This window comes from Spea bombifrons, chromosome 2 (assembly GCF_027358695.1).
Source record: "Spea bombifrons isolate aSpeBom1 chromosome 2, aSpeBom1.2.pri, whole genome shotgun sequence".
NCBI classification, from domain to species: domain Eukaryota; kingdom Metazoa; phylum Chordata; class Amphibia; order Anura; family Pelobatidae; genus Spea; species Spea bombifrons.
In genome coordinates this window covers 85,221,356-85,249,188 of record NC_071088.1, presented here as the reverse complement: position 1 = coordinate 85,249,188, position 27,833 = coordinate 85,221,356, and the positions used below count along the sequence as shown (strand labels likewise).

The 27,833-nt window shown below is 37.6% G+C and overlaps 1 protein-coding gene across 1 annotated transcript; it reads left to right on the top strand.

Moving 5' to 3' along the window:
- Nucleotides 1-2,886: 2,886 nt before the first annotated feature.
- LOC128474960 (zona pellucida-like domain-containing protein 1) lies at nucleotides 2,887-13,970 on the top strand. Its single transcript, XM_053457399.1, has 11 exons — nucleotides 2,887-2,948; nucleotides 3,569-3,692; nucleotides 3,843-4,063; nucleotides 5,406-5,590; nucleotides 6,956-7,028; nucleotides 7,541-7,638; nucleotides 8,461-8,541; nucleotides 10,078-10,249; nucleotides 10,323-10,437; nucleotides 11,674-11,697; nucleotides 13,609-13,970. The coding sequence occupies exons 1-11, from the start codon at nucleotides 2,946-2,948 to the stop codon at nucleotides 13,770-13,772; spliced, it is 1,260 nt and encodes a 419-aa protein (XP_053313374.1). The 5' UTR covers nucleotides 2,887-2,945; the 3' UTR covers nucleotides 13,773-13,970.
- The last annotated feature ends 13,863 nt before the right edge of the window (nucleotides 13,971-27,833 follow it).

Sequence of the window (27,833 nt, the reverse complement as noted above, 5' to 3'; positions counted from 1 at the left end):
TTCAACAAAAAAAAGCCAACATGGAGAAGCCATGTGTGAAAAACTAAGTACACTCTTACGGCTTCCATAGCAATTAAGATGCTTAGTTGCATAGGTGCTGCTAATCAAATGCCCTTGATTAATTGATCTTCGGCAACCTCTTTAAAAGCCGAAGTGTTTAGCTTTTTGCTGGTCTGGAGCATTCAAGTGTGTAAACACAATGCCAAAGAGGAATGACATCATCATTATCTTAGAGAAGCTATAGTTGCTGCCCCTCAATCTGGGAAAGGTTATTTCAGCACAATTTAAAGGCCATCATTAATCCATATCCATATAACAATCATCTGTTCCTTAGCATGTCTACAAATTGGGTAAATACAAATACAATCTCAAATGAACATCATTACATGACATATTACACTTTGTAATTCAACAAAAATAAAGCCAAAATGGAGAAGCCATGTGTGAAAAACTAAGTGCACCTTATGATTCTATAGCATGTAGAACCACCTTTAACAACAATAACTTAAAGTAATAATTTTCTGTGTGATTTTATCAGTCTCTCACATATCTGTGGAGGAATGATGGTCAGCTCTTCTTTACAATGTTGCTTCAGTATGTTGCTTCAGAGGTATGTGGGCATTTGTTTATACACAGCTCTCCATTTCAATCAGGTTGAGGTTTGGACTTTGACTGGCCCATTACAACACCTTGATTCTTTCTTTTTCAGCTTGCTTGGGATTATTGTCCTGTTAAATTTCCGAACTTTGGCCAAGTTTTATTTGTCCGACAGATGGCCTCACATCTGACACTAGAATACTTTGGTACACAGAGGAGTTCACGGTCGACTAAATGACTGGAAGTTTCCCAAATCCTGTGGTTGCAAAACACCCCAGATCATCACCCCTCCACCACAGTATATGACAATTGGTATGGTGCCTGTGTGGATATGTTGTCAGGGTCGGCGGCGAGAGAATCCTCGCCGCAGTAACTCACCTGAGTACCCGTCTTCTAGTTTCCTGTACGACGTAGCCTGGGGAATGCACGTCAACGGCACCACGCAAGGAGGAGGGGCGACATCTAGTGGAGAATTTAAAAACTGGCACTGAGCTTCATTCAGTGCTCAGTTATTTTCCCAGACAGAGCTATTTAGTTTGCGCTCCCGATATTTGTGATTTCTGGTTTTGACCCTTGGCTTTGTTCTTCGCTTATCCTGATTTCTCCGATCCCGAATTTTGCCTTGTCTTACAGACTTCGCTGCTCTCTCCCGCCCTGATCTTCGGACCGACTCTGATATTGCCTTGTCCACTAAACCTTCCCTCATCTACTGGAAGGCAGTCTGCGTACTGGGTTCCTCACCTCGCTCCTACCAGCTTGACATATGCTGTGTTTGGTTTTCGACAAATGTGACTCTGCGCATTATGACCAAACATCTCCACTTTGGTCTCATTTGTGGTCTGGAGCATTCAGGTTCCAGTAGTCTTGCTGTTTGTTCAGATACAACTTTGCAAACCTAGGCCATGCTGCCATGTTCTTTTTAGAGAAAAGAGGCTTTCTCCTGGCAACCCAAAACAAACATACTTGTTCAATCTTTTTCAATTGTAGTGTCATGAACTGTAACATTTAACATGCTAACTGAGGCTTGTAGAGTCTGAGATGAAACGTCTACTCATGGGAAGATTGGCAACTGTCTTGATTGTTTTCCACTTTTGAATAATCTTTCTCACTGTAGAATGATGGACTTTAAATTGTTTGGAAATGGCCTTACAACCCTTCCCAGATTGATGGGCAGCAACAATTGCTTCTCTAAGATCATTGATGATATCTTTCTTCTTTGGCATCATGGTAACACACACCTGAATGCTCCAGACCAGCAAAATGCTAAAACATCGTTATATATATATATATATATATATATATATATATATATATATATACTAATATTGATTAGCAGCACCTGTCTGCTGCTCAGCATCTTAATTGCTGTGGAAGTAGTAAGGATGTACATAGTTTTGCACACATGGCTTCTCCATTTTGGTTTTATTTTTGTTAAATCTTGACACAGTGTAATTTGTCCTGTGTTGTTCATCGGAGGTTGTATTTACCTATTTTTAGACCTGCTAAGGGATAGATGATTGTTATTATGTCCTGATATGCAAAACCATAAAATTCAAAGAGGGTGTACTTTCTTTTTCACATCGCTGCATACTGTTCATTAAAGTAAAAAAAAGCTACAAAAACACAATGTATAGAAATTAACCCCTTAATGACAAAAATGTACGGGCTCAAAATGCATTGTTTTCAATGGGTTTAGGGACCGCCCATTGTCCTTAAGGGGTTAAGACTGGAGGTATTATGAACTATTTATATAATGCTAAAGTTTAGTAACAGTGGAATTGAATGTATCATTTAATTCTTTGCACACCTTCACAAGGAGCATTGCAGCATTAAGCAGATAATGTGTCAACAACCTGGTGTTATTTTTTTTCTCAACATAATACTAAAGAATTCAGTTTCAAGATTTACGTATGTTATATTAATGGAATGACTTCCCTATTCCCCCACCCAATGTGCTCAAAGAAAAAAAAAACATCAAACATATTCTTTTGATGCAGAGATGTATTTTACAGATACTCTGGGAACTCACATTCTATCATGTTACACTGTCATGAAACCCATATGTAACAAAATGTGAAGACAATCATATCCTCAATGTCCTTTGTGAAGTCTATTAAGTTGTTATACTATATGGATGTTATTTTCTCACTTTACTTTTTATTGCTTAGATAAAGGATGTTTATCAGAATTGTCATGCTAAATACAATAGGTATTGGTTGTCAAATACGTAATACAATTCATATGTCAGATATATATACGTCAGATAAAAACATATATATGTGCATCTACAAACCAACAACACAATTCAGATCTGGATACGCAGTGCAGAGCTCACATTTTAGACAACCATGGTAAGATTAAATTGGTTTGTATTAACAGGCAATACATAGCTAATATACTAAAAATAGAATACTCTTTTGTATCTTACTACCAATATCATGTTTGCACCTCAAAAACATAACAGACAAAGAATGTATAGATATTTTAATACTAAACAACATATCTTCTTTGTAATTTGCTGTGCCCTTTATTCATTTAAAACCAGATGCTCGCAATTTGTTATTTGTTATAACAAAGGTATTTAAAAAGTATTAGTAGTAAATTAAAGGCAATTTGAAACACATAGGTTCTGATCCACATGTGAACTGGTGACTATTTAGTTAATTTTTAAACTATTATGCTGGCTACTGTTGGTCATAGATAGTTGGTCATGACTCAAATTTTAATATTTACAGATGTGTATATATATATGTTTGGAGATCATCTGGCATCATATTTATAATGGCATTTTTTTGACTTTATTTTGGTTTGGGTATCCTTTCTCTTTTATTTTATTTTTTACACATTTGTATTTCTAGTCACACTATTTTTCTGGCTACTACTGATAAAAAGTCTATTTAGAAAAAAATTAATTTGAATAGCATTTTTGTACCAAGAAAAATAAATATTTTTTTCCATTGCTTTTTTCAAGGTGGTCCCATCAAAACGTGCTGTGAAGCAAGGCTTTTTTTGTATTCTGATCTTCTCCTTCATTTACAGAAATCACTGCTTTGATATAAGCATCTGCAATGATACTGGCACTTGGAGGCCACCAGGTATATATAAATATTCCTGCATAAATTGATAACACAATTGATAAACAAATCAATACAATCAAATACGTAATATATAGATAGACAGATAAAAAAAATAGCCCTCCTGCTAACAAAGTTGGTTACTTTTTATGTTTTCCTTTTGGATTTTAGCATATTCAGACATACTGGTGACATGTGGACCTCAGAACATTGAATTATCTATTTACTTGTGCCCAGTGTATAATGCCGGCTATAATGAAACTCTGCTTTTCATGAATGATATATTCAATAACCCTCAATGTCAAGGAGTTGTTCAAACGACAGGAGGTACACCATTTGTTACGTATATTTTTTCAATTAATGACAGTTCAACATGTGGAAGCTCATTTCAGGTAAGACTTAAAATAGTTAATTCCCATCTATTCCAGACTTTGTACATTAAATATGCTGTTTTCCAGAATGTGATATAATTCTAAACATGAGTTTATGCTAGTGTACCGATACAAACAAAACTTATGAAATGAACTTATGAAATGTATTTAAATCTGTAAAATCTGTAAAAATTTAGGAAATATATTTAAAGATGAAAAAAGATGACAGTAAAATGAAATATAGTTAATGGTACCATAAATAAGCAATGTAGCAAATATTAATTTTCCCCAGAAATAAGTATAAATAAAAGGTAACAGAATATTTCCCATGTATATAAAGCACAAAACGGAAAAATTCAGGTCCCAATATTTTATATGAGTTTCAGGCTCCCGTCACATCCCAATGATGTCCTAGTGTCCAAGATGTCTGCACTTCTCTGGAAGAGAGAGAGTAATATGATATATAGATACTTTAATATGCATTTGTTAGCTGAGGAAAAAGTAAACACACTTATTTTTAGGAATGGCTGCAGAACAAGTGCTGCAGTGCATGGCTCTTTTGCGCCAGTTTCGGCTACTTGAAGCAGCTAACCACTGGCAAGAAATTGCTTCCTCAGAAATCAATAGGAGCTTTTTCTGCCAATGTGTGCAGGGGGTCTCATTTGACCCACTGGGACACTCATGTGATCCAGTGCTGGAGTTGGCTGTTTGTCAGTGCAGTGTGCATGGACAATGGCAAGCAGGAGATGTTTTTGGCCCAAAGAGGCAAAACATATAGGAGAGAGAATTCAAATGAATTCACTAATGCATTTGCAAAGGGGAAACTAAATTTTAATCTGAAGGGGGCACTACGCTATCATAAAAGAGCAAGTGATAGCTAGAGTGACATTTTAAATAATCACCATGTTTTATAAGGTAGTATTAATAAATTCTGCATTATTATGTCACTTCATGCTAAACTTAATTTCAGGTATTACAGTGCCATAATGGTTTCAGTTTTACTTAAATACTGAAAAGTGTCAAGTAAATTACTGTGAATACCTATGTTTTACATAAGGTCATATATCACTATGTTCAATAGTCTCAAAATGTAGAGCTCCAGGTGAAGAATAAATCTCTGTAAACAGGAAAGGAGCTAAACCTTACTTTCTATTATCTAAAATGCTTGACAATTACTCCCAAGGCAAGGTTCTAATGTTGCCCTATTAATATGAAGTACAACAAAAACAAATAAGTTCAATTTGTCTACAGTAAACTAATTGCAGTTAAAACTAATGTCCTATAATTTCTATTTCTTCCAACACGTAGTCTTCCATTGTGTATTTTTTTGTTTGTTCATTTACTTATTTATTTGTTGTAACAGATAACCTCAAGTCAAGGTGAGGGTATCTTCTCAGATTTCTCACAGATTGAAACAGTTAACATCAGTGGAATAATCAAATCAAAGGATCCAAGTTCTGGTGTTGTTACTTATAATCCAGAACTAAAATATTTATACTCCTGCGCTTACCCTCTAGAATATCTCATGAACAATACAAGGCTGGATGTGTAAGTAACTATGAGTATATTGTGTTCAAATGAAATTGAATCCACAAAATCCGGTTCGACATTAACTATTATATATCAATTACATGACATCATATCTAAATGAATACTTACAATGCATTAGGACCATCATGGCATGAAGACATGTGTAACTATGTTGTTATGTACGCTATAGCTGAATAATGTTCTGTAGTCACGGGGGGGGTCAAAGCAGATCTGCCACTTTCCCAAATTCTGCATTTTAAAGTTCCGGACACTTAATAAACCTATATAATGGTGCTTACAAATCTAAAGAAATGCATGATTCAGAATTTATACTTAGCCAGTAAACCTCCAGCAGATGCACACTTTTGAAAATGACAAGGAGCATTTATTAATATGCGTATAGAAAAAATACATGATATACATGATATATATCATAGCAATGAAGCAAATATTTTTTCTCCTATAAAAAAAAACAAATATTTTTAAGCAACACATAATATTCACACTTATAAAGGTTGGGGGAGCGATGTTGAACCTATGGCACGTGTACCACAAAGGGCAGATCAAAGCCTCTGTACTGGCATGAGGTCAGGCTGTCGACTGCCCGCTCTTTCCAGAGGCTCACTGGACCCAAATTAGCACAAAGTCTGTTCTTGTGATGCTTCTGGGAATTGATGCTGAGTTCTGGAATATGACATCATATCCCTGCGCTCAACATTGAACTGCATTCACTGGAGAGAAATAGAGATCTGCAGTAAGGTGAGAGATGGGGAGAAAAGGGAGATATACATAGGGGGAGATTACAAGAAGTAGGATGGGGTTAATAAGAAAGAGGACAGAGATAATGAGAAAAGGGATTAAAAGGGGGGTTAAGAGTGAAAGGGGGAGGTATAGAGAAAATGGAGAGATACAGAGAAATTTAAGGGAGAGGTAATCAGGAGGAGAGAGAAAGGGGAGAGGTAGAGAGAAGGGGGGGAGAGAGAGAGTGAGAAGCAGGAGATAATGCGTCGTCAGCAGCAGCACAGGGGTCTGAAAAGCTGCCAAACACCTTCAACTGTTTAAATATATTTATAAACACTTAGATTAAATAGGATTAAACAGTGTTTGCCGGCATCTCAGATGGAACCCATGTGCTTCCGCCACTGCCCATTTCTTCCTTAAAATATGAGAAAAGAAAGGCTAAACATAGTGCAGATTATTCTTCAAATTGATGCATTTATCCTCCAACAGAATTATATACTTTATACATGTGTGTGTTATGTGCAGTGTTGGCTCTTTGAGGTCTGCAACTTGGTTTCATGTAGAACATTGGTCACTGAGGCCCAAAGAGTCCACCATCACTACTTTAGGACAATCATTAATTATATGCATTCTCATTTACAGGAGTGGAAACAATATAGCAATCAACACCAACAACGGCAGTTTCATTAGCACACTCTCTCTCCAGTTGTTTGTGGTAAGTTATTAAGTAATTTTTTTGTTTCCCGAATTAAATTGAGAGTTTATCATACATATCAGTCAGTTTTATAACTCTTTCTGCACTTTTGAAATCAATACCTGTAATTTTTTTAATAGAAAAGCAATAAGCACAGTCAGTGTCTTAACAAGAGAAACGTGTTCTATTTGTCCGCAGTACCATTTTTATTAATCTTTTACAAGAAATGATGATAAATTGTGTCCTTTTTTCCACTGTTGGAACAGGCAGAAAATGCTGATCTCGGAATACTATGTATTTCAATAATGTAATGTTTTATACTGCAATTAACTTGCACAGTAACCATCAGTAGATGCTTTAGTGTTCATTTGCTATAATTTATAATGCTACAGCATGGTTGTTAATTCTACCATTTGCAGGTCCCAGATAGGAGCATTATTTATATAACACTCTGTGTCTGTCTGTCTATCTATCTACTAACATTCTGCTGTTTACTGAGCAGTGTGTACATAAATTGATGTTCATAATTCCAGGATTCCAATTTCTCAAGACCCCTTATTATCCCTGCAACTGGAATAAAACTGAAGACAAAAGTGTATGTGGAAGTGAGAGCAAAGAACCTTACCGAAAAGTAAGAAACCTGACAGATGGGTAGGCTGACACATGGGCAAAAGGGTAGTGAGGTAGAGAGAGTATAGCATTGTTGTAGTTATGGAGACACACGACTGTTGGATTGTCTAGGGGACCCCCCATAAATTAAAGACACATAGACCAACATTGTAATATTAAACATATTTCTTTTTAATTCATAAATAACGCAAATATTTAATAAATAATAAATATTAACACAATATTATACTATAATGCATTTCTCATAAATAACAATATAACAAAATAAGATAAACATAATAAAAACAAGCAACCCAGACACAGGCGTACTGCTGCCACACTTTCCACTGAAGCCACGGGTGTCCTCCACTAGCACAGTCGCTACGAACTGCCATCACCGGGGCACACACTAAGGCTTGTGCACCAAATCAGGTCCATACTAAAAATGGCCTACTACTGCACTATGCTGAGCAAAAATCTGTAACTGAAACGCCACCAAAAACATATAAAGAGGGAAGGGAGGGTGGGACAACTTTCCTTTGTAATACATTTCTGACAGGCAATTTCCTACAGGGCTCCCCTGCCATTCAGTGAGCCCAGCCCACCTTGTCTAACCTGTTGGCTTATGTCCCATCCACCCACAGTCATGTCACCCTTCCCCAGGGCATTTTAACACCTTCAGGGCTTCTCTGAAGACTAAGCATTATGCACCTTTCCTTCTATCATGTTAATATGTTTATATGAACAAATAGCATATTTCATGGGTTTACAACATTGAAACTTTTGAGTCATCAAATAAGTTTAATATGATATATAAATCAGATTTCAATATCTTGATATACAGGTTCAATGTGTTGCTGGATCATTGCTATGCCTCCACTTCTCCATTCCCATCCAACTCTACCAAATACGACCTTTTTGTTGGGTAAGTCAAGTCTTTAAGAAACGTGTAAGTATCAAAAACATGGATAACCATAGAGGTAAATCATGTACAGTGCTTGTGATATGTATGATACATAAAAACATAACATGATTCAGGAAGAATATGCAAAAGTTGTTTGTTAGGGGAAAGACATATCAAAACTATTTGCACTATGTAGGTTTTCTAAGATTTAATAATACCTGAGATTAAACAATAAACAAAACATTGGAATTTCCAGCATCCTGCCATCAAAAAGACAGATATACAGAATGAAAACTATTTAAATGACTATTAAGCTGTTAAATATTAAAGCAATTATATATGTATGTTTCTCTGTTTCTTACAAAATATACATATATAGTTCTTCACCAATAGTTATGGACTATTTGAAGCAGCAGATAGCGTAGTGGCCCCAAACAAAACATATAGTACCGTATTTGCTCGATTATAAGATGACCCTGATTATAAGACGACCCCCCAAAATCAAAATATTAATTTAGGAAAAAAACAAAAAGCCTGAATATAAGACTACCCTATAGGAAAAAAAGTTTTACCAGTAAATGCTGGAACCTGGGGATGTTAGAAGTGTGATTACAGCCTCCCTATGCCATGCTACCACCCCCACCCCCCTTACACATCCATGCTATCACACACACACTCATTCACAAACATTTAAATACTCATTCATTCCATTAATCACACATACACACACACGCTCAAACCCTCCACCCCCTTACCTGAACTGCAGATCTCCCACTCGCAGACTTCTGCAGGGGCCCGGCTGTGCGAGCAACTTCTCTGGCCCCGCCCCCAGAGGAAGGAGGGGGGAGGTAGAGTTATGTGAGGACTGTGCTAGCTTCCTGTTTCCTGCGGCTAATAGCAGAGACGCTGCTCGCGATCAAAGCCCGGTAAGCATCACGGCCCCAGCAGAATGAGGTCTGCTTAGAAGACGACCTCGATTATAAGACGAGGGGTATTTTTAGAGCATTTGCTCTGGAAAAAACCTCGTCTTATAATCGAGCAAATACGGTAATTTAATTCCGGTACATGACATGCAATGATAAGGGCCCACTGTTGTGAGCAGATTTTCTTTTACTTTAGGATCATGTAACATCACCCCACTCTACTCCTGCCTACAAGGATGGATCCAAAATCAGGCCAGCCATGTTTGAAATATTTTGGCCTGGCCTGGGAGGTGGGGGCAATTGCTCTCCTACCCCCTGGGCCAGCCACCCCTGACCACAGGATACAGTGCCCTTGCTTAGTGGTCAAAATAACAACATGCGGCATACAGACAAACAGACAATAACTGGCACACAAGATATATTCAATATACAGTATATGAATATAATATAATATGATTAGGTTAATTCACTGAATACCTTAGATTAAGAGAATAGCCATAAAACATAAGAGTTTGGTAAATCACTAGTTGCTTCATTTGTCTATTAAAAAGAAATTATTTTTCTTGTGATGTATAATTTTGCTTTGATTCAATTTAGTTGACTGTGACATTATACCTATGCCGTTTCCTCACAGGTGTACAAAGGACCAGTTTACGACCGTGCTTGATAATGGAGAGAATCAATACGCTCGGTTTTCATTTTCAGCCTTCCGATTTCTAGAACAGTATGGTCAGCCTGTCTCAACATTTTACTTGCATTGCATCACTCGACTTTGCCTGACGACAACTTGCAGTAATTTTAAACCAGTAAGTTTGGTTGCATGAAAATAAAAATATTTGTCAGTACAAAAGAACTCTCATTTACAAAACATGTTCACAGGTTTGTGGAAGAAAGCGGAGAGAGATCCGAGCAGCCTCCAGCTCTTCAACATCTTCACCCATTTCTGATCCAGCAACTATTACTTCCACTGGGATTATAACAAGTAGGGAAGATGGTATGTATAGCATGATGGAAAGCATGTCACAATACAGAAACTCTAATGCTTATATAAACATTGTAAAATGTTAATATTTGTCAGTAAAATGTCTGTAAAAGTGGTAAAAGGAGGCCAATATGCAAATGTCTACCAAATTTAGGTATAATAACCGTTAAATAGTGTAAATAATGTAGTCAAGCTTCAAGATGATGGATGGGCTTCATGAATGAAGTTACATAGGCTCTTCAATATCAATAGCAGTGGTCACACACATTTCAGAATACATATACTCCAGAAAAAGTAGAGGTATAAATCAGTATAAATGGAATTTATTCAATAACAGTAGTAGATTGAATTTCAACTATGCAGCATCCAGTGTTTTCAGACAATGATCCAGGTAGGAAGAAACAGATCCAATATAAAATAAATAAAAAAAAATGTAATAAAGTCAAACTTCAAGTTAAAAAAACCCAACAAAATGCTTGTAAGTATCGCAGCGGAAAAGTATGACGCAGAGCGTTACGCTCAACTGGGGCTTCTACCTTTCGTGTTTTTAGCTTTTATACACAGTTCTTTCATGCCTTTAGCTTTTATACACAGTTCTTTCATGCCAACACTTTCCATTAGTCTACTTCTGGGTTTTCGTGTTCATGTTGTCAAGGCTTGGGGTACAAGAAGACCACTATTGATATTGAAGAGCCTGTATACCTTCATCCATATGTAAGTGGACTACCAAAGAGCATCATTTATTGAAGCATTGCCAAAAAAAAGACAAAAGCATTGTCTTTTTATTTTTCATATACATTGGTATTATGGGATGAGTAGTTAAAAAAAGAAACAATGCCCTCACTGAATCATTTCTAGTCATAATTACAACAAACATTGCCTTTTTACATGTAATCAAACGTTCATCATGTTACCTTATTCGAACAGATATTTCACCCAAAAATTCATCACATTCACTAAAGGTTATATTCTATAGATTGCTAACTATGATTTAGGTATAATCAACCGTTTTCTATTTATAATCTTAAATATGTATTTTTATGCATAAAAGTGTTAAAAGAATGAATATCCCCAGGGATTTAAATAGATTATAATTGAATTTCTAAACAGCAGGTTTTGTCCTTACGCTGCACTTTTTGAAATCCTGAAGTAAATGTCCAATGAAACATCAATTTAAAAATAAATAAATCAAGAGGTATCTATTTTCCAAAAAATGTTTGCTATAAATAGGTTTATTTTCTTTTACAGATGGCTCAGTAAGCAAAGACAGCAGTAAGTATCAAATGATTTTTCTCACTTTTTATTCAAGTATGAACTTATTTCATAAGTGTCAAAACCTTTAGAAATTGCAAATTTTGTCTCATTCATAATTTCTGACATGAACAATGTCATGTGATTCAAAAGCAGGCACTGATTTGTTGTTTCTCTAGAAACGGAACAACTTCGTAAAAGTCTTTGTAAGAGTCTCTATGTTGTTTGTATACACAAAATAATAAATCTCAGTTTTCAAACATATTATTTTATTTGTGGATAATCAAGGTGTAGGGATATCCAAGGTGTAGGGATATCCAAAGCTGTCCAGTGAGAAAATAGCCCACCGAATAACTCTAGAAGGAACTGTCATTCTGTTGTAAGTTTCTATGCATGACAAGTCCACTGAAAGGCATATGCCTCCTAAACTGCTTGAGTCTTAATTATGGAACTTTGTTCTGCCACACACATTTTGTAAAATAGACCATAGAGAGATATAAATCTAATGCAGGGTATGCACAGGTAAACATGTGAAGCAAATACAGGATTTTGGTGGGCAAAGTTCATCTTTAGTACATTAACTGTCATTTAAAGTCCATATGGGACTAGAGCATGAGATCACACTTAAATCTTGAAAGAGCAGGTACATAATTCAGTTAAACAATCTTGAAAATATCAGCAGCTATATGGGTCATTAGGCTTTTAAGATCCTTCTGGCACCACCTAAATGAAAAAGATTTATGTATACCCTCTATCTTTTCATTAGGCAGCATCAGATTCAAATTCTATGACTTTCAGTAATTTATTTTAAGGTTTGATATTTTCTTGTACAAACTAAATTCTGACTTGCAAGTCACATTACAGAACAAACTTGCTAACTTTTGGTTAGCCCAAATTCTTGATATAGAATATAATTATTATAAAAATACATCTCAGTAAATAAATATTGAATTCAAAAGTTGAGTGAAAATAAAAATAAAAAGTTAAAACAAATTTAATGACAAGCCCCAATGAAACTGGGTTATATTACTTTATGATAGGTCACTTTAATGCTGTATGGTTAATTATACTGTATGTATAACTCTCTAGAAGTGTGGGCTTAATTCCATTGTCAGTATGTGTCATTTCCATACTGAGGAGCACACACTGAAATAGTTCTAATGTAGCCAAATGATAATTGCTTAGTTATCAAACTCAAATTAAGCTTCCTTTAGGACTGTATATATATTAATCTTCATTTTCTGTTAGCAGCACTGACAGAAATATAAATACTTTTGATTCGTTTCTTAGTGTTCGTGTCACAATCTCAGGTTGTAGGAGTGAGCAGGAAAGTGGTCAAATCACATATCTGTAACAGTTTAATAAGATGTCCCTGATAATGCCTTTGTCCTTTTTTACCATTTTGTCCCTGATTAATAAACCATCTTCAGAAAGCTTATTTTCTAACCCACCTGCCTGCTTAGAGCTCCTGTACATTAAAGAATATATGACAATGCTATAAATTAAGTAATTACATTTTTAGGTATTTTCATGCAGTGAAAACTCTCTTTCAAACAGTGTTTTTAATACAACAAAACATACCCTTAAGGGAGTGTGCCCTCAAATATGTATGCATTTGAATAATTAAAATATGTGTCCCTTTTAAAAAGAAGAGTGCATTCAAAAAATGTAAACATTGTATTAAAGTCCCTTTTCAATCATACTGGATTAATAGCTATTGTGTAAAAGATGTAATTCTAGTTCTTGCTAATTATTATAAGATAGTGTTAGTGTTTTTATTTCTCATACATAGTTCATATAATTAACGTATGTATGAATCCACAAATGTTTAAAGATTTATCAGCTACAAAACTCAGCCCTATAGGTTATTACTGTAGCTTCCACTTAAAACATATGTAGGATGTTCTAATTATTGTATATTCATTTTTCAAGGTGCCTCTTATGCTGATTCCCAAGATATTATAAGAACTGCCGTTGGATTGGGAATTACGGTTGGATTTTTGGCATTACTTTGCACTCTTATGGGAGGGATTGTTTACCTTATGCACAGAAGACTCCAAAAGGCTAGATACCCGGATAAGAACACCTTTCATTAAACAATCAGAAAAACAGCTATCTTATGTACGCTAAGACTCTTTTCATCTGAACCCTGCATACGTTTTAGAATTTAGAAATGTAGAATTTGGCTCTACTAAACTAAACTATTTAAATATCTATGTTTATAATGATGGCTGTTTCTATTTTTTTTTATCACACAAATAAAAGGATATGAATAAATACATTTTGGCATCAAACCAGTATATGTCATCCATGTCACCTTAATTTTTTAACAAGGTGATATTAGCCCAAGAACAATAAAGTTTTTAGTAGGCCCTTTATTGTGCCAACAATGAAAAATCTGTAAAGTTACAAAGGTTTCAGGAACTCAGAGGTTTCCTTTTCAGATGGAAAGGAGAGACTTCTGTGGTTATGAAAGATTATCACTGCAATCAATACATACATTCTTTCATTAATGCTAGGTTTTGATACAAGTTTAACATAAAACTTAAAACAAATGTACTGCCCAGTCGTGCCCATCATCCAACCACATTTCCATGATACCAGGTCGATCATATTTTTCATCACTTACCAATAACTTTTTGGTTGACAAGCTTCTTCCATTTGCTTGCAGACATTTCAGGTTGCTAATACATACTGCTTGGTTAGCAACTCTTAAACACTACCTGATGGAATACATAGTATCTACCAGGCCCGGACTGGGACAAAAAATAGGCCCGGGCATTTAAGCCTGAGCAGCCCTTATTTATTTATTTATTGTTAAAGCCCACCCTTCATGTACCATCTTTGCATTTAATCATTCACACAAATCATTAACACATTCATTAATGCAGTCTCACAAATCATTCAAGCAATTCATCCTCACATGAATTCATTGTCATACGCATTCACACAATTCATCCACACATTCATTCATTCTCATACGCATTCACACTACCCCCTCTCTTCATCTTATCTGCCCCTTCTCACTATGTTCCCCCTTTTCACTATGTAACCCCCTTCCCCACTTCTCAATATGTACCGCCTCTATCTATCCCCTCTCCCCCTTTCTCACTATCTAACCCCCCTCTGCCCCTTCTCACTGCACCCCCCTCCCTCACCCTACTTACCTTGTTGCCGGAGCAAGCAGCAACTGCGACCGCGCCTGTGGCAGGGCATGATTGACTTAGGGGCTGATGGAGCTGCAGCTCCAGGCCCCCACCTTAAAATAGGCCCAGTCAGGACCGGACTGACTGGTCCTATATGGCCGCATTAACGCAGAGCCCCTTAAGCCCGCCGCAACTACCCCCTCCTAACTATCTACCCTCTCCCTCTTTGAAGTTCACTTACCTTTCAGGAGTCCTGCGGAGGGGGTGCAAGGCCTCTGCCTCCCAGCTCTGCCACTGTATGGAACAGTATAGAGTGATGGGAGTTATGATGTACTTTTAGAGCATAATTAGATCATGAAAAAGACATTGGAAATGGTAGAGCATAACACCCATCACTCTCACACACTTACCAATCCACACGTATACCAATCCACACATACACCAATCCACACGTATACCAATCCACACACATACCAATCCACACGCATACCAATCCACACGCATACCAATCCACACATATACCAATCCACACATATATACCAATCCACACGCATACCAATCCACACGCATACCAATCCACACGCATACCAATCCACACATATATACTAATCCACACACATATACTAATCCACACACATATACTAATCCACATATATACCAATCCACACACATATATACCAAACCACACATATATACTAATTCACACACATATATACCAATCCACACACATATATACCAATCCACACACATATATACCAATCCACACACACACCAATCCACACATATAACAATCCACTCTCACTTAATGCTTTCCTACCTTTCCTTTCTTCTTTCAGCTTCTTTTCCTCTTCTTCAGTTCTTCTGTCTTCTCTGTCTTCTTCCGGGTCAGAGGGCACGGACAGCGGTGGGCGCGGCTTCAGTGCTGTGCGCCGGGATCTTACAACAAACCCCGGCGCACAGCAGCTGTTGCCGGGCGGATCACAAGGGAGCGGTATCGGAGGTCTTTAACAGACCTCCGGCTCCCTTGAGTGATTTTAAGCCGGGTTGAACCCGGCTTAAAATCACTCAAGGGAACCGGAGGTCTGTTAAAGACCTCCGATACCGCTCCCTTGCGAGCCTGCTCCTCCAGCGGCGGACATTACTGTCCGTCTCTGGAGGGGTGCCGGGTGCCGCAAGTTGGCACCCTCTGATGAGCGGCACCCGGTCCGGACCGCCCCCGCCGCCGCCACCTGGAGTGTGGCGCCCTGTGCGGTCGCACACCCCAAAGGTCGGCCCTGCTCTAAGGGGCCGGGAAGCCCCACCAGGGCCGGCCTTAGGGGTCTGCGGCCGCACAGGGTTGAGATTAAAACATCGGGGTTTTTTTTTTCAACTTTATTTAACATCCTCCATGTTAAATAAAGTTAAAAAAAACTTTATTTAACAAGGAGGATGTTAAATAAAGTTTAAAAAACCCCAGATGTTTTAATCTCAACCCTGTGCGGCCGCAGACCCGTAAGGCCGGCCTTGATGGGGACTTTCCGGCCCCTTAGAGTGGCGGACCCGGTCGCAGTTGCGGCGGGCTTAAGGGGCAGGTGCCCCTTATGCCCTGCGTTAATGCGGCCGTAGGTAGGGTAGGGGCCTGGAGCTGCAGCTCCATCAGCCCCTAAGTCAATGCGGCCCTGCCGTGGCCCGGCCCACCGGGCAAATGCCCGGTGTGCCCGATGGCCAGTCCGGGCCTGGTATCTACTGTAAAGTTTGGTGGAGGGGGGATAATGGTCTGGGGCTGTTTTTCAGGGTTTGGGCTAGGCCCCTAACTTAGAGTAATCTTAATGCTACAGCGTACAAAGACAATTGTATGCTTCCAACTTTGCGGGATTAGTTTGGCCCTGACCAATGAGCACTAATAAATACACATATCACAGTGATAACATGTGTGTATATATATATATATATATATATATATATATACTTAAAAATCACTCTTATGCGATATTCATAGTAAGCAACTCCTATGTAGGCTCATATAAAAAAGAGAAAACACAGATAAACCTATATAGTAAAATAATAGTGCAAAGTACAATAGCAATGCATATAAATGCTCTAGTGTATGTGCTTGCTCCTTAAAATTATATAGAGGGTTGATGGAAAGGGCTTCACCAGGTTCTGCAATAAAACACGGGAAACATAAAAAAAGATCTCATGAGAAAACAAGATCCAAATAAAGAAATTTAATTGACAATTCATTTCTTACATGTTACCACATTCACCCTTCATAAAAGCTGTTCATGATAAATCCTTAGTAAGATGACAAATAAATCCTGTCTAATTCCTCAACTCTTCACCCTACTTGCTGGCATCTTTGAAGACATTTTATTTTTCAAAATATTTCTTTATTGAGAAGATGGTTGTTTAGAGTGAGTGTGATGGTGGTAGTCAGAACATTAGGATCAGGATTTATAACAGCGTGCCAACTGATCTCACAAGAGAGATAAATACCTACAGTTAAACTCATTGATGAGTGTAATCTTACAATCAAATACTGATAAAAATATAAGGGTCCTCTTATACCATAACAAATATGCTTTTTTCCAGAATCTTATAAATGAATTTAACTTGGACATATGGCCTTATTTACAGTGTAATACTTTCTTCTTAGTATAAACACGTTTTGAAAAAGATGAAGTTTATAATGTAAGAGAATTATTTTCATTTTGAAAGTGGTTCCTCAAAGTAGAAATGGATGAGCTGACAAGCTAAGCTTTGAGTTTCTATTTTACACCCTATTTTGTAAGTGTAATGGGGTATTCAGAAGGTTATGATACTGTACGGGGCAACATTTTTTTCTTAAGATTTCTGATCTGTACTCTATTCCATAGAGTACTATAAAACCCATGTAGTAGGGGTCCAGACACATTTTTTCCACTGTATTCATGGGCCAATTATATATTTAGATAACACGTTTATAATCTATATAATTCTATATATCAATATATATAGTGAATAGTCCAATCTGACCTGAGTATGCATCACAAAGGGGCAGATCCACAAGGTATTTTTGTATAAGGTTTTGTGTGTGTGTTAGCATGGATGTGCTTGGATAGTGTAGGGGGCACAGGGAGGCTGAAAGTGATGTGCATGTACTGGCTTCCTGAGCATGATAGGAGTGTGATTGCTAACAATTGCTAGAAGCTAACATCAATCACACTCATATCATGCCCAGGCATCCAGTCCAATAACTTTATGTAATTTTTTTTAAAAAAAAAATTCGGCCCCCATAAATAGGGGTGCATCTTATACAAGGGAGCGTCTTATACTTGGGGATATACGGTAGGTATCTCACCCAGTACTTCTCCCATCAAAACAGGACAGTCTGGTGTTGCAACAATGGATATCTTCACCATTATAAACTGAAAAACACAGGAATGAGCAGATAAGCAGTGCACTCACTTGACCGTCATATAGCAAGTACTATCCAGTTGACTCCAATGTGGTTGAAATTTTTAATCTTTATTACTCTTTAAAGAATCCTAAAAACGTATGATTTAGCCACTGCAAATCTGCTCATTGCGGTTTTCAGCATTTTAAAAAAATTTAACTATACATTAAGCAGTGACCGTTTAATCTGTTTTGCGAAAGACATCCTCAGGTTAGGTAGTTAATAATGCATTGTTAAGTGAGTGAGCTGAAATGTTTTGCTATTTAGTGAATAAACCCATGACATCACTTAAGATTAACTGATTAGTTGTAATTAACATGTGTTAAGTGAGTGTTCTGAAATAGCATGGAATAAACAACATTAATTCCCACGTGCTGTCAAAAATCACACAACATGGGCACCAGTTTAACATATAATGTAAATGATAATAATCAATTTATAATTAATATTTTTGTTGACATTAATGATATATCATTGAATATTAAACACACTTTTTAGAAAAATTGCCATTTGGCTGTGATTCTAATTTGTAGTAAAATAATTCAATTATATCAAAAAGAGTTAAAAGAAAGGGACTAGGGGAGAAATATCATACTGACTGAAGTGAAAAGGTTCTAACTTTCACCCCTAAATTTTCCCTCCAATATATATACAACATGGTGGATGGAGAAGGCAGAGCAAAGAGGACAGGGCGGTCTCAACCATTGCGTCCTTCAAAAAGGTTGAGTCTGGCTGTAGCTCCATTCAGGAGATCCCCAGTTTTGAGAGCTGGTCCAAGCCTGAAAACAAGATGATCTCCTTGCGGCCTAATGGAAGCCAGAGGAGCTCTGCTAGGAGCAGAAACGGGTAGGGACCTACTCTTGAGCGAGCTGCAGTGGCGCAGGAGGCTACTGTGTGTGGGGGGGGGCAGTCATAGGTCTGCATCTACAAGGCATCATGCTACAGACCAGAAGGGAAGACAAGACATGCAAAAAGGATATTGTTGGAAGTACATTGAGGGGAAGTGCCCTTGAGAAACAATTTGTAATAGAAATCAATCAAAAATGCAGGACAAATACCCCTATTGCGGCAAAAGGAGGCGACTCCAGTACAGCTAAAGAGTCTCCATGGCACAATAGATATCCTGATTATAGGGCAGCAGTGTTAGCTACAGGTTTTGAAATGGGTTTCATGATTTCCCTAGGTGTATCAAAAAAGTTGCATAAAAAAGAGCAGTTATGGTGGATGGAAGGCCACGTTGAGTGGAAGCCACCCCAACCTAGAGAAAAACTTTGTTTATATTGTATATTGGTTTCGCTGTTGTTTTGAAGAAAATAAATACTTCAGTTTTAGCTGGAATTGGCTTTTATTTTACCCTAGAAAACAAATGGTTCTTAGAGATCTCTGACAAACTCCTTGTGCTTTAAAGGACGTTCAGTCACAGTCCCAATAGAGTCACTCTTGCAGACCTTTAAATCTTGGCCCCAAAGCTGCTGCTAACTGTCACAGTGTTAACTGCATATTAACGCCTGCCAGAAAACCGGTATAAAAAAAGAATACGAAGAAGGTATACGAATATTCGCCTGAAACGAACACAGGAATGGGCGAATATTTGTAGAATACGAAGAGTTTTTTTCCCTAAGACAAACACAAAGACTTTGCCGGCACCTATGTCTATTATTAACCCTTCTTACTATGTAGATAACATCACTTTACTTGTGGTTTGTTATTAATGGCAAAATTGCTTACAAGTAAAGTGATGTTATCTAGATAGTAAGAAGGGTTACAGTTTTAAGATTGATATATGAATTTGAATCAATACACTTATACATTTACAATGTCAGCGTCACAGTGTACTTGATTTGTAAGTACACTGTGTCCATTTATAAATTCCATAGCTGATGTAAAGTATTTGTTTAAAAGCAATAGTGTTGTGGGTTTATTTATTTATTACCATCTTGGGAAGGGAAGGTCTTATTTTGCCTCAGTCAAAAGTCCTGGCAAATAAATAGTCTCAAAAAGAGAATTATATCAGGTTTTGTGAATCATTTTTTTTTCCTAATCAGGAAATATTTAACCGATCCGAGAGCACACATGTTTTTACGAAAGTACTGGTGAAAGTGCTGGACAGCAGCAATATATCTTACGCATGTTTTCAGCACTCAACAACATCTCCAGAATTTGGTGCCTTCACTGCAAGGGATTGATGAAAGATCTATTTGTTGTTCTTTTATCATGTATTCTTCTTAAAAAAAAATCTGCAGGTTCAAGCGCATTTCAAGCTTTCAAATAAAATGTTTCCGAAAACACAGAGAAGTCAACATTTGTTCCAAATTCTGTGCAAGCTCATTTGTAGATTTAGAGGGTGCTTAACTTTATTATTATATAGTTTTATAGCACCAACACACTGCTATTCAAAAAGGTCATACATAAAAATGTAATGTTTAAATAGAGAGAAAGGGTAGAATTTCCCTGGTCACTCTAACCATACAGGTCAGGTGTACTATATCTTTATCTCTAATCCCTAATAACTAGTTGGCAGTCCAACCGGAAATTTTGTGCAACTGGAAAGAGATTGCAACTTCAACAACAGCTTTATGAGACTTATGTGTCTTTCCCTACAACCCATCTAGTGATTCATGTATTCTTCATGTGTGTCTTGGACACAGTAAGCAAAAACCTAGGAATATGTATATATGTATATATATAGCAAAATATTGGTTGGCCTTGTAGGTTTAGTTTTAGAAACCAAACCCTGTAATAGTTTGCATAAATGAATAATGCTGGAGGTTCCAGTTGCAGGTGATTGTGCCTTTTGAATCATAAATAGGTAAAATTATGTATCCAGAACAATTCACAGCTTAAGCCAAAATCTTATCCTTAATGATGGTTTAATGTCTCTGATTTTATTGATTTATATCCACATATTTCCATTTCTGAGCATTACAAATCATACTAGGTGTCAGATAAGACTTATGATGTTATATGATCAGAAAATGAAATTTAGTGTGCTGTGCTATTATCTATTATTTTAAGTCATAAAATTATACATGTATATGCGGTAATGACTGGTTACTAATTATTCACAAATTATTCCATATTGGTTTTTTTTTGTTCTTCCTGCTTGCAAGCTTTTGACCTAAGGCCCTGAACGTGACTGAGCTAGGTTCAATAAAATATAAAACTTCATTGCCATCCTGCAGAACCTTTCCAGATTTTCTTGTTTGCATCATATGAGGTGAAATGGGAAAAACTCTTAATGAACTCCACTGTAACATTTTGACTTGCAGGTACTGAGTCTTATAAATCCATTTTGATAGTTAAATTACCTTACTTATTGCAGCCATACACTGGACGGGTTTAAAAGTTAATGAGGTGAATAGGACCAACAATTTGGTAACAATGGATGAAATAAGGTATTAATTATACCTCCATGTTTATTTTACGCAGTCACATTACTTATGTTTTCTTCAGCAATTAAAATAATATTAAAACAGAGCAGAAAAATGTTTTTGTTTCAAATAATGGTTTTCTCTGCTGTATTTGCATTTAAATCTTTCTTACTGCTTTTCTAATGCTATTTTTGTATTCAGAAGACCAATACAACTTTTATTAACACCATAAAGCATATATAATTGCCTGTAGACTATATGTGCCTTAAGTAATAACAAGCAAGAAAACTTTATTATAAAATATCTTAATGCAAACTAATGCTAGTATCAAGGAGCCTACCATAAAAAGAAAATTCCTTTTTTTTGAGCTTCTAGTGAGAACACTAGTCTTGGCAAGCATACAGTGTGGATCTATTGAAGACCAAATTAATACACCATTCTGGTTTCTTAACCTTTCTTGAACATTTGGTCTCCATATGAGAAAATAGTGATATATTCCTAAACTCCTGTAAAATCACACAGCCTGCCTCTTCTATTCAAAACATTTCAAATAAATGTGAATATATTCAGATAGTAGCAGGATGATGAACATCTTAATTCCTATTGTTATTTGGAGTGCTAAGCTCACCAAAGGTATAGGCCATAGGTTAGCCCTTGGCACTCTAACATAATAAGCTGACACATACAAAATCACGCTAAGAACATACACTATACATACTGTATACTATGCAACATACACCTATCCACTCTAATACTGTCAGGACTCGGGTAAGCAGGTCGGGTAGGAGCCCAGTTGCAGGGGATACTAGGGATTCTGTCTGTACCCCTTGATGCATCTTGGTAGGTAGGTAGGTAGGAACAGAGAGGCATAAAACAGATCGAAAACCAGGACTGGATGGTAGCGAGACAGGGAAACTGTAGCAAGGACAAGGAACTGTAGAAAGGACAAGGAAACTGTCAGAGTGACTGACACACAGCTTGGAAGCCCTCAGGCAGGACACGTGGCTTGGAAGTCCACTGGTGGGGCAGACGGCAGTATGCCCACTGGCTGGGCAGACGGCAGGAAGCCCTTCTGGTGGGGCACATGACTTGGAAGCCCTTCTGGTGGGGCACACGACTTGGAAGCCCTTCTGGCGGAGCACACAGCAGGGAAGTCCTTCTGGTGGGAGTAATCAGTATACTAAAAAGTCATCATACATGAGATGGCTGAAGCCACAATTTACCGCCACTAATCCTTTCTAATAAAATATGCAGATTGAAACACAGTAAATAACACAAAATCTTTACTTTTCCTCTCACTGATTTCTGGGCCAAGAAAGTTTTGTCCTCTGAAGTGACTACAAATTCAGGAGGATGTTTTAATCTCTGGATAAGTAAAATTAAATAGTTCAATTTATTCCTACAGAAAGTAAAGTGCCAGGAAACAGATGACCAAATACACACCAGGACAGGCTCTGCCACACTGACACCCACACACACACCAGGACAGGCTCTGCCACACCGACACCCAAACACAGACACCAGGACAGGCTCTGCTACACAGACGCCCAAACACACACACCAGGACAGGCTCTGCCACACCGACACCCGAACACACACACCAGGACAGGCTCGGCCACACTGACACCCAAACACACACACCTGGACAGGCTCGGCCACACCGACACCAAAACACACACACCTGGACAGGCTCTGCCACACTGACACCCAAACACACACACACACACACACCAGGACAGGCTCTGCGACACTGAAGCATAACACAATTATTTTCTACACTGTTTTGTCATTAAATGCCACTTTTTTATTTTTGCCCCCTTGTGTATTGATGCCCAAGCCAGGCCCCCTTTACTATTGATTAATATGCCCCCCACAACCTTGTGTATTCCCCCCTTGTGCATTTATGCCCACACACCCTTGTGTATTGATTTATGTGATGCCCCAGCCAACCCCCTTCCCATGTGTATTGATGGCCCCACCTCTTTTGTACTGGCTAATGTGATGCCCAACCACCCTTTTGTCTATTGATGCCCCTACTGCCATGTGTATTACCCCCCCTCCGCCGGCTGCTTAATGAAATTAAAGCGGGCGGAGGAGGTCTTACAGCCATAAGACGGCTGCTTTGAACTTCGCATCTCGAAGTCCGGCAGGCTGCACGTTGGATCCCCACATGCTCACTCTAACACCATACATGCACCAAATGCAACACTATACACTTACTTACATCTTCTTCCTTGTTTCTACCTACTGTGCCTACTGCTCCAAAAAGTCTTCTTTCCTCATTCGTTTCTTCGTGGACAACTGGACATGGCCTCCTGAGGAACTTCAGCAAAAAGTGTGGAGCCTCTGGGTACCCCCTTTTCCTAATTGGCAGAGCAAGGGAGAGACTGTCCCAAAAAATAGATTTGCGGAGAAAGAGAGGAGGATAAAAGCTTCTCTTTCTCAATGAATCTGTCTTGATTATGCTGGTCTCCTGGTGAACTTCAACAAAAAGGTTGAAGCCTCCTGGCACACCCTTGCTCCCGTTCCTCAAATTGGGGGGAGAGGGTGTGCCCAGAGGCTCTGTCTCTCTGCGGTAATGTTGTCTTATATTGATGTATGGCAGCTTTTGCAGTTGGTCACTAAACCATTTAAATAAAAGTAGCTTTGAAGAGGAAAAGCTCTAGAAGTATGAGATTAAAATGTTCTCCAAGTACCGCTGTACACTTACAGAATAATGGCTCAGATTTCTTTTAAGGAGCACATTGTAAACTCAATATTTTTTCACTGATCAAAAGAGGAAATAACTGTCGCATAACAGCCCAATGAATGACCTTTATTGAGTTTAAGAATTACATAGCTAGGTATTTGGTATTATTATTATTTCAACGCAATCTGCAGTTACATTTGTGTGCAACTTGAGTGCAACTTTATATTATTAACCCTCTGGAGTATCAAGTCTTGTGATTTAAATAGTTAAAAGTACCATTTCTATACTACAGAATATTAGGAGCTGGTCCATTAATCAGTACATTATGGCAGATTTGATTTAGGCCATTAGCATTTTGCTGCAAGAGGTAGCCCATTTAGGTCTTACATTCCCAAAGACAGGCAAGTGGATGGTTCATTAATCATTTAGTCAACAGAAAGATAAGCTAAATGACTTATTAATGACTTCATTACTAGCCTGATGAGCTGACTGACCTATTAAAATCTTGATCTCATTTGAAATAGATGAAATGCCTTTTATACTGTACCGTGTAACGCTAAAAAAAATGATCAAAACTTTTTACCCATGTCCTAATGTATGTATTAAAAATGACAAAGTTCTCAGTAGGCATATATAGAGTTTAGCCATATATATAGTTTTTGATCCCAGTTATCTCTGAAACAATGACTTTTCATTTCTTCTATGTAATTTTTGCATTATCAGTTTATTAAAGGGACAGTGTTACACAGGACGGAGTGAAGTAAACTGCATTTTGTGTCGCCAATATTTCACTAAAAAAAGCACTGCTCATTTATTACATGGTAGCTTCTCTTTCATGTCAGCCAGGCCAGAGCTCTATGTTTATATTTTCCAAGCGGTTTGTTCCTTGGGTCTGGTTGTAACAATAACCATCCCAAGTACGATTTGTTATATTTCACAGTATTATGACTCTGTATAATATAAAACAAACATTGGGAAACTACTGATGTCCTTCAATCATAACCATTTCTAGGATATCCCTAAAAAGGAACTAAGTTGTCAACCTGACATGACTATGTTGAAATTCAACACCACCTTTTATAAAAGAGAGGTGAGGAGATTGTGCATTGTGCAGCATGTGCCTGGTTGCTGTAGTTGTTTTTCACCAATGGACTATTCCTGTGGTCATAATAAATAAACTTGAGCAGATTAGACACTAGATACTCATGAATCAATTTTAGAAATTAATTAGTAGACAATTTACTTGAACCAATTAATCCATTTAATAACTTTTTGAATACAGAGAAATTTGAGGATAAAGACAAAGTAATTTAAAATGGATGAAACAACTGCTAGAGGATTAAACAGATCTATTAACATTTCAGTTGCAATTGGGTGACTGTTATCATGCTTAATAAAGTCCCTAAAACGTATTTTTCAACTTTCTAATAGAAATAATTCAAATTGTGCTCTGTCTGTAAAAGAATTAGATATTTGACAAATGCATCTCAAGTGCACTGCATGATAACCTAGCCTAACGCATGCTATAACCAGCACTTCTCAGTGTGCTCTTTGTAACAAGAACTACAAAGGGAATTAATAGCCGGGAACAATGTTAAATAACCCTTTGGGCAGTGGCGAAACAAAAAGTCAGCTTACATCCTTGTTACACCTACATGGCACAATTCTGATTTCAATTACAGGCAAACCCAATTAAAGCTAATTAATAGAATAATTTGAAGTTTGGCAACTTTATCTGTAGTTTAGCACAAAATGCCTACCAAGCTACTCACGTTATTACCATTCAATTATATGACCATTGTAAATAAATGTCTGCTATGTGTATTCTTTAATAGTGATGGCTACTTATCTACAATCAATTTTCATTTTCATAACAGAGTCAGGTAGAAACACACCTCACCATCAACAACGCCTCACCCTAAAATACTATATATTGATATGCCATATTACAAACATATAACAGCATAAAACAATCATTAGTGTTTAACAGTATCACTGAACTCATGTTTAATAAAAACTAAGGGGCACATTGTAAGACAACCAGTCACTTCATCTCATTTTGCATTTAATAACTTGCTACAAAGTGACAAGGCAAAAAAAAACAGATTTTTTCACTCATCACAAGTTAACAGATGGTGGTTAATGCTTAGTATGACATCCCTGCAACTCTCATTATAGTTGGTATGTCAACTGGCATGCTCATTTGTTGCGGCATGCTATAAATTCCAGGATCTTCGGTTTAAACATTTCTTGGCACAAAAATGTAGCTTACTTATCCAAAGCAACACTTTAGCACAATTTTTTCAAATGATACTCATCAAAACCATTTTTTATGTTTTAAATAATCACTATACTGCACAAATATTTAGGTGACTTTAAAATGAACACCACTTAAGAACTATAAGCCATTTAGTGAAACTTTCTTTAAAGCCTCCATCAGAAATCCTGGAGCCTAGTACATGCTTAAAGCCTGGGACCAAATTTCCCTCCCATCAGCCCACTCCATGTCCATCCCACTGTCCCACCCATTGCTCCACCCATTGCCCTTAAGATGCTCACAAAAGGGGCAAGCCTAGAGTTAGTGGTCTTGGTGCAGTATTTCTTCAAGGCCCCCTATAAGTAACATGCATACATATAAACTCGCTTAAACATCCACTCACTCTACCACCATACACTTATATACATTCTTGCTCTTGCTGATCTTCTCCTCCTCCCAGGCACCTCTAACCGTAGGCTCACACTCCATATACTGACACAGAAACTGACCATTAAGATCCTATTCTGACACCCAAACACATATGTTAACAACAAAAACGAACACACATACAGTCATGCTAACATCTTTCAATTACACACCATACCCATAAAGACCTACGCCTGCTAACATTACATGTTCACAAACATTAATACCTTACAGTAACACACACACACAAGCTAACCCCATACAAAAATACACATACACCATATGCACATATGCTAACACCACACTCTTATATACATGCACACACTATCCAAACACATACACTAACACACACTCACTGGCTATAACAATATATAAAACAATAACATTATAACCACTGACAGGGGAAATTAATAACACTGATAATCTTGTTATCATGGCACCTGTCAGTGGGTGGAATATATTAGGTAGGAAGTGAACATTTCATCCTCAAAGTTGATGTGTTAAAAGCTGGAAAAATGGCAAGTGCAAGGATCTGAACAACTTTGACAAGGGCCAAATCCTGATGGTTAGATGACTGGGTCAGAGCATCTCCAAAACTGCAGCTCTTGTGGGGTGTTCCCGGTCTGAAGTGGCCAGAAGTGGCCCAGGGAAGGAAAAGCGGTGGATTGACAACAGGGTCATGGGCAGCCAAGGCTCATTGATGCATGTGGAGGGGGCAGAACTGCTGTAGCTCAAATTGATTAAAAATGTAATGATGGTTCAGATAGATACAGTGCATCGCAGTTTGTTGCTTATGGGGCTGCATAGCCGCAGACCAGTCAGGGTGCCCATTCTGACCGCTGTCTACTGCCAT